The sequence below is a fragment of the Triticum urartu genome, chromosome 7A, assembly GCF_056163025.1.
Source record: "Triticum urartu cultivar PI428250 chromosome 7A, HENAU_Tu73, whole genome shotgun sequence".
Taxonomy (NCBI): Eukaryota; Viridiplantae; Streptophyta; class Magnoliopsida; order Poales; family Poaceae; genus Triticum; species Triticum urartu.
In genome coordinates, this window is record NC_141879.1 from 7,163,041 (window position 1) to 7,170,249 (window position 7,209).

The 7,209-nt window shown below is 50.5% G+C and overlaps 1 protein-coding gene across 1 annotated transcript; it reads right to left on the reverse strand.

The window, feature by feature from the left end:
- Positions 1 to 1,923: 1,923 nt before the first annotated feature.
- LOC125520212 (sucrose:sucrose 1-fructosyltransferase) lies at positions 1,924 to 5,113 on the reverse strand. The gene is made up of 4 exons (XM_048685058.2): positions 4,454 to 5,113; positions 4,289 to 4,297; positions 3,041 to 3,909; positions 1,924 to 2,868 (listed from the first exon to the last, which is right to left on the reverse strand). The coding sequence occupies exons 1-4, from the start codon at positions 4,818 to 4,820 to the stop codon at positions 2,167 to 2,169; spliced, it is 1,947 nt and encodes a 648-aa protein (XP_048541015.2). The 5' UTR covers positions 4,821 to 5,113; the 3' UTR covers positions 1,924 to 2,166.
- Positions 5,114 to 7,209: the final 2,096 nt, after the last annotated feature.

Below are 7,209 nucleotides of genomic sequence, written 5' to 3' on the forward strand. Positions count from 1 at the left end.
ACCAGCCACCCGGAATCGAATCAAATGGCGAGATTCCTTCTGGTCCTCCACCTCCACTGAAGCAACAGCAGTAGAACAGCAAACTTGGTTGGATGAAATCCAGCCCGGTAAAAACTGTCAAGACAGTCAGTGAAGACGATGGAGCCCGGGAAATCACGCACGCGTGTGGGCCGTCGTTGCCCATAACAGCACCCGGCGATCGACGGCAGTGGCAGCAGTGCAACAGCAATGCCGGGAGATCCACTGATAATGCAGCTACAGTAGACGGGAGAAGCCAGCCATGGAACGGGATCGACGGAGGCCGTGAGCTCGCCCGTCACCATGCTGGCTGCCACATCATGACTGACTCTGCTTTCACTTGCCTCGCTCGACGGCCAGGGAGGGGAGAGGAGTTGCTCCGTCGCTCTCGCCCCTGCTCCGGGTGAGCCACCGTACACGTGTGCGGTCCACGGGGTCGCGTGGTGGCGGATGCTGACTCGGGTCGCCTCGGCCGAGCACATCGCACGTTTTTTTTCTTCTTTTCTTTTCTGATTGACAGTGAAACGGGCACGTTCTCTTTTTCTTTCTCTTTTCTGATTGACAGTGAAACGGGCAGGAGAGGTTCCAAACATGCTCCTCCTTTTGGTTATTTCATTGAAGCTTTCCAAGATGTCTTTTTCGACCTTTTTGGAAATGCCGGCGTCGACGATGGAGCCGCTTGCTGCAAACAGTGAGCCGGTCGTGGACGCATCACCCTACGGAGAAGAAAAGATGGTCGACTTGTGCTGACTAGACTACTCAGCTTACTCCCTTCCCAATTTACGACGCCGAGGCCAAGACGTGGGTGCAAATATATATGTGCTTTTTTCATTTTAAATTTGAAACATCTACTCGTAGATATGTGCTCGCACGTTTGTTTGTTGCATGCATATATAAACACGCGCTGCAGTAGACGCGATGTTCCGCGTGGCGATTTTACAGAGAAGAGAAACCTACTGCATGCAACACGCGTGCGATCGACCCGGTGCCAGTTGCATGCAGCACTGCATCTGCATGAACATGATTGAGCTGGAGACCCTCCCTGGACGATGGCTCCATGGACGACAGAGGTATCTTCTGTCTGTGACTGTGGGGTTGGTGGGGAGGGAGAGGAGGAGCCCATGGATGAAAGGGACATCAACGGCGGAGAGGCTAATTCATCTTGATATTATGGCATCCAGTGACCACGCTCTTCATACAAACAGATCTGCTGCTGTTTTGCTGGGGGTCTCCGTCGTCTTTGCAGCTACAGAGCTGTGAGATTCCGCGGTTGCGTTTTGTGGTCGTCTCTGGTGCAAAGGCAGGCAGGGATGTCCTATTCCTCTGTGCTGCTAGATCTACTAGTTCCTGATACTTCGGGAGGTTCAGGTGGTGTGTAGTCTGTTCTAGCCAGTCAGACTGCTTGGGGCGACCCCTTTTATCAAAAAAAGAAAGATAAAAAGAACCAAACAGACCACAAATTGACCTGTGAAGACGAAGCCCGTTCTACGTTGTGCTGCTCACAAAAATTCATTTGTCAAGTGTTTTCTTTTCGGAATTCACTAGGTACGACATTTAGTTACGGGAGCCACCCAACTGTACTTTGATTACGTCACGTGCGTATAAGGGCATGGTCAATGCATAGCACTAGGGTGATGCTGTGTAGGTCATGTAGGATCAGTTATTAGGAAAAATATGTTTGGATGGTGTATCAGGATCCTCGGCATGAGGCGGCTGCTTAGGAAGAAAAAGTGCGGTCAGATGCATAAAGTTGAAAAGGTTAAAGTGAAGAGTAGGGATGCATGTGTGGTGGGAGTCTACTTTCTATTCTTTGACGTGTTTCCCTTCTGAAATACACCATGATTGCTTTCTCCAAAAATACAGAATACAAGGATTGCATATAAAATGAATAAGAAATTAGACAACTTGAACTTGAAATAGTCACTTATATTTGGTGGCAGGCATCCATGCCCTTTTAATTCACCCGCAACTGATTTACAAGTGACCAACATCATCTAATTCATCTTACTAAAACCAAAACCAGGACCAGGAACATAAATCAAGATAATAGGTAGACTAGCTGGTGCTCGACCACTGTCGTCTGTCCAAGAGAAAAGGAAGCCACCGACCGAGCAAACAGTCCATAACTTACTGTAAGTGATGATTAGTCTAATCGAGGACTAACAAGTCTTCGTCTGTGAATATCCGGTTGTACGACGAATCCATGTCGTGCACGACGAGCTTCTCAGCGGTGATGCTGGCGCCGGTGGCATTGTTGAACAGGTAGACCCCCGCCGCCGCGTAAATGGCCTCCGTCGGGTAGGCCCTTGACGTCGCCGTCATCCTCCCGCCCATCACGAAGCTCTGCACGATGGAGTGGTCCACGAGCACCCTAACGGACAAATCCTCGCCGTCGAGCACCGGTACCGTGCTACCCACCACCTCCTTCGCCACATCGGTAGCATGTGTCGACCGCAACTCATCGTGGCAGAAGTGCGTCCGAAGACCACCGTCGAGGCCCTTGGACACATAAAAGTACACCGCCGTCTGTTCTGTCAGGGCGACGTTGGCAAGAACGAGAATGCCAAAGGGGCCGAGTGTGCCACGGGTGGCGGCGCCGCTGGTCATGGTGCAGTTGTAGCCGACGTCGACCTCGTTGAGTGCCTCAATGGTGGAGGCGTTGATGCGGAAGGATGCCTCGATGTCGAGTTGGGAGGTCTGGTGGAGAGGGAGGGAGACGACGGATCCAGCACCGACAGTGATGCCGCTAAGATCGGTGGTGTTGATGCGGAGGGTATCGAGCTCCTCCACCGGCCATTGGATGAGGTTCGTCCGGGTCTTCTCGTCCAGCGCCACCGTCCTCGGAATCGACTGCATGCACAACACACACACTCAATGTCGGGAGTCGGAATAGTGCTGCACGCACTGTTGTTACTGGCCCAACAAGCATCTACCACATCCAGCATGCAAAATCAACGGTGCAGCAAATGACCGACCAATAGTGATAATTGTAAGGTAAAACAGTCATGTCCATGATGGTTACCTGGAGGTTGGCCCACCCCTTGGCGGCGTCGGCGCTCCAGGAGTCGGTCTCGACGACGTACCCCCAGACGATCCGCCGCTGCTTCACGGGGTCGTAGAAGGACTTGGACGCGTCGTACCTGCCATAGTCGTACCGCAGCGCGACGCCGAGTTCCTGCTCGGTGTCGATCGGCGTCCATGTGTTGGCCGCTGCGTCGAACCTCCCGAGCGCGTAATAGTCGCGCCGGTCGTCGTCGCTGCTCTCCTTGAGCACGTACAACACGTCCTCGGCCGTCGAATTGTACATGTCACTGGCGGCGCGACCGCCGCCCACGGCAAATAGATCGATGCACTCGTACATGCCGGTGCCGGCGGGGCCACGGTACAAGTATCCCGGTATCAGCTCGTAGCTGACGAAGTCTTTGGTCTTGTACGTGAAGACGATGCCGGAGTGATCGGTGTCGTTCTTGGAGCCAATGATGATGCGCCACGTGTTGTCAGAGTTGTCGAACCATGCCGTGGTTGGGTCACGGTAGTCCTTCATGCCGATGCCAGGGGGCGGGTACACGACGGGGTTGGCGGGGTGCTTGACCCACTCGCGGAGGAGGGGGTCGCTTGGGTCAGCGGCCTCCGCGAGGCAGGTCACCTGCGCGAACGTCTCGGTGTTCCCTGTGTAGAGCAGGATGACCCTGCCATCGGGGAGCACGGTGATGGATCCGGTGAGGACACCCTCGATGTCGTACCAGTGCTCGGGCACCATGGCGAGCGGTAGGTGACGCCAGTGGACCATGTCCCGCGACACGGCATGGCCCCATGAGATGTTGCCCCACCCGGTGCCCCCCGGGTTGTGCTGGTAGAAGAAGTGGTACCATCCTTTGTAGTACACCGGACCTGCAGTGCACAATGCATTTCAGCGAAAAAGTTCTTCTAATCCTGAGCTTATATGCATCCGGATGAACATTAAAATCCAAAAAATATAAAAAAAACAAAAAACAGTTCTTTTTTGTGATAAACATCGACGTGAAAAATTTCTTGGTGAAAGGACATTTGTGGAGGCCTGACAAAAAATGCACCACAAAATTTCGTATTGAGGTAAAACATTTATCTATGTTCATAGAAAACATTTGTTGTTTTTAGAACTTTTTTTTAAAAGCACTGTTCATCCGGGTGCAATTAGAAACTCTGTCTGAATCTCAGATAATATATTCCGCACAGGTCACAAAACTTCTGAATAGGAATACTCGATTGGGAGGATTTGTTAGTAACTAACCGTTGGGATCTGCACGGATGTCGCCGGAGAATGCCGCCGCCGGCGAGCAAATAGGAAGCAAAGGCAACGAGGTCAGTTTCTGAATCAAAGTAACCACGCCGGAGAAAACATAACGGAGTCTGAATCTGAAAATTTAATCGAACGGAGAATGAACTGGGACGGTACCGTTCTGGTAGTTCTTCTCCGGCTGGAAATGGTAGCCGGTGCGCTGCCACTGCAGCATGGCGTTGCTCCACGGGAAGCCGCCGCTGGCGGAGTATGGCCCGGACGCCTTCTCCAGCACGCCATGTTCCGCTGTAGCCGGTACGGAGGAGGCCACCGCGTCCCGGTCGACCCTGCTGGCCCCAAAGACCGCGGCGGCGACGACGAGCGCCCCCACGGCCAGCACGGCGGCCCACGCGCGCCACCTCACGCCGCCGGTGATCCGCCGGTCCTCCTGGCCGTTGGCGTCGGCGGAGGAGGAGGGCAGCGGCTCGTACGCGTAGGGCAGCGGCGGCGTGCCGGGGATGAGGATGCCGCGTGACGACTCCATGGCGCCGCCGGGCCGCTCGCCAGGAGAATCCCGTGGGAATTTGGTGGGTTCACTCTCACCGACGGATGGGTGGATGGTGGGTTCAGTGGGGGAGCGAGGGAGATTTTATACAGTACTTCAGCTATTTTTTTATGACAAGAGGGAGGTTTATAGCTGGGGTTTGGGTGTAAAGATGAGAATTTTAATGGTGGAAACACCTCACGCTTAGATTAGTTGCACACATGCTCTTTGTTCTTGTGTTAATGGTAATGAGAAGGGATTGCTCTTGGGAATACTTAGAGCATATCTAGACGTGTTTTAACAAAACTGAAAAAGTAAATTTAGAAACAAGACGACAGCAAGATCACATTGGCTTTTAGTCAAGGAAGGAAACCAAGGAAAGAAACCAACTTTTATGCCATGTGTTAAAAAGCAAGTTCCATGCTTTCAAAAATGACGACTTTCTAGAGCATTTCTTTTTTATTTTATTTTTAGGGTATAAACCTAATGTTTCTTTTATAGGATTTGCCAACTCACCTGCCTTTTGCAGATTGTGTGTCCCAAAGATTATCGCCGAGTTTGTTAAGAAGGAAACAATGGTTGTTTGTAGAAGGGAGTGCGTGTAGATGCAAAAGCCGACCGCCACCACATCGTGCTCTCTGTTGGCCCGTCCGAAGAGCTACCGTTGTAGTGCTGGATAATCCTATAGTCAGGGCAATAAGCCACCGCGGGAGAATGGGTGGACGATAGCGTGGGTCTATTTCCCGATTTTGTCGTCACATAAGATTTTGTCGAAGAGGTTATGATCAAGTACATTGATTTCTTTTCTACAAAGTCTTCCAGTTTTAGTTTCATCCCTTATATATTACAATCAAATCATATAATTTTCACACCATATTTATTAAAATATCAGTACCATACAAACTAAAAAACACCATATAAGCGGACCAACATGTGGTTGGATGGTTAAAAGAACATTGGCATCCTCAGCCCACCAGGGTTTAAGTTCTGGTGCTCATCTATACTGAATTTATTTCAGGATTTTCGGCGATGCGCGTTCAGTGGAAGGAGACGTTCCCGTCGACTACGAGGTTCCTATGATGACTTTGTAAAATCTCAAGTTGATATGCCGGCTCAGTCTTCTCAGAGGTGCTCATAAAGGTAGAGTGTGTATGTACACGTTCACAGAAGTGAGTATATGCACGTACATATGAGCATTTGCGTCTGTACTTGTTAAAAAAACACACCAAATAAACAGAATGTGCAGAGTTAAAAAAAAACACATGTGATGGGCCATGGTTACTTTTCGTACCCATCGGATACATGCCGACGGCCACCAACCGGGATTAAACTGGCGAGATTCAGTGCGTGCGTGCTCCAATCACGTAGCAGCAGCACATGTGGAGCAGCACAATGCCGAGAGATCCAAACAAAATCAGCAACAATAATGCAGCCACGGTAAAGCAGAGGAAGCACAGCCATGGAATGGAGTCGACGGAGCCCGTGAGCTCACTCGTCGCGCGCATGCTGGCTGAGTGGGCTTTCGCTTCCTTCGTTTCACAGCACACCGTACACGTGTGCGGTCCACGGGGTCACATAGTGGCCGACGCTGAGTCGACTGTGGCACGGCCGAGCATATCATCTCTGAACCAAGCTTTCTCCTCGTTTTATACATAAAGCAACAACCGAACAAAGTACTTAGTCGAACGATACAAAGATGATGAGGTAGCTCTCGTACAACTCTGATCCATGATAGCCGGATCACGCAGGCCGCACACTACGCTGCCGAAAGAGAGCATGGGAAGAATTGAGTACAACACCATGTTACGCCCTATAAAACCTAAGCTGCACGACAACGTCTCTAGGAGGGAGAACAATACAAAATGTTGCTACTTGTGATAGTGTTGGGATTGCCCCTAAGAGAAAGATTGATGTACTACAGTAACATATAATACTTTTCTCAGTTAAGAATCAAGGTTTATCTAACCAATAGAAAACGACACGCAAACAATGTCAATAGTACCTGCACACATATAAAGCAAATGCCTGCACCTAACAAATCCCCTTGTTCTTTCCAGTTGCAAGTATCAAATTTGATAGATATAATAAATAAAAATATACTATCATTCTTTTTTGGAATGTTGGAACCTCCAAAGATGCAGTTTTTAGTTTTTAAATATACCCAGAGTGGAATGGCGAACCTTAGAGCATTTCCAACGCGGACCGTCAAAACGGCCACAAACGTCTGGACCGAGGTTTCCGGATGTAGTTTGCCATCCAACACGGATCCCTATTTATTTGCGGACGCATCCTGTGTCCGTTTTCTTGCAAATCAGACACAAACCAGGGGAAGGTATGCAGGCGTTCGGACCAGACAATGGAGGAGGTGTCCGACGACTTCCATGCTGAC

Excerpts from the sequence above, each read along its gene's own strand:
- LOC125520212 (XM_048685058.2), bottom strand. The coding sequence starts at position 4,820 with ATGGAGTCGTCACGCGGCATCCTCATCCCCGGCACGCCGCCGCTGCCC. Across the intron at positions 2,869-3,040 it reads AGGGGTGGGCCAACCTCCAG|TCGATTCCGAGGACGGTGGC; the intron begins GTAACCATCATG and ends TTGTGCATGCAG.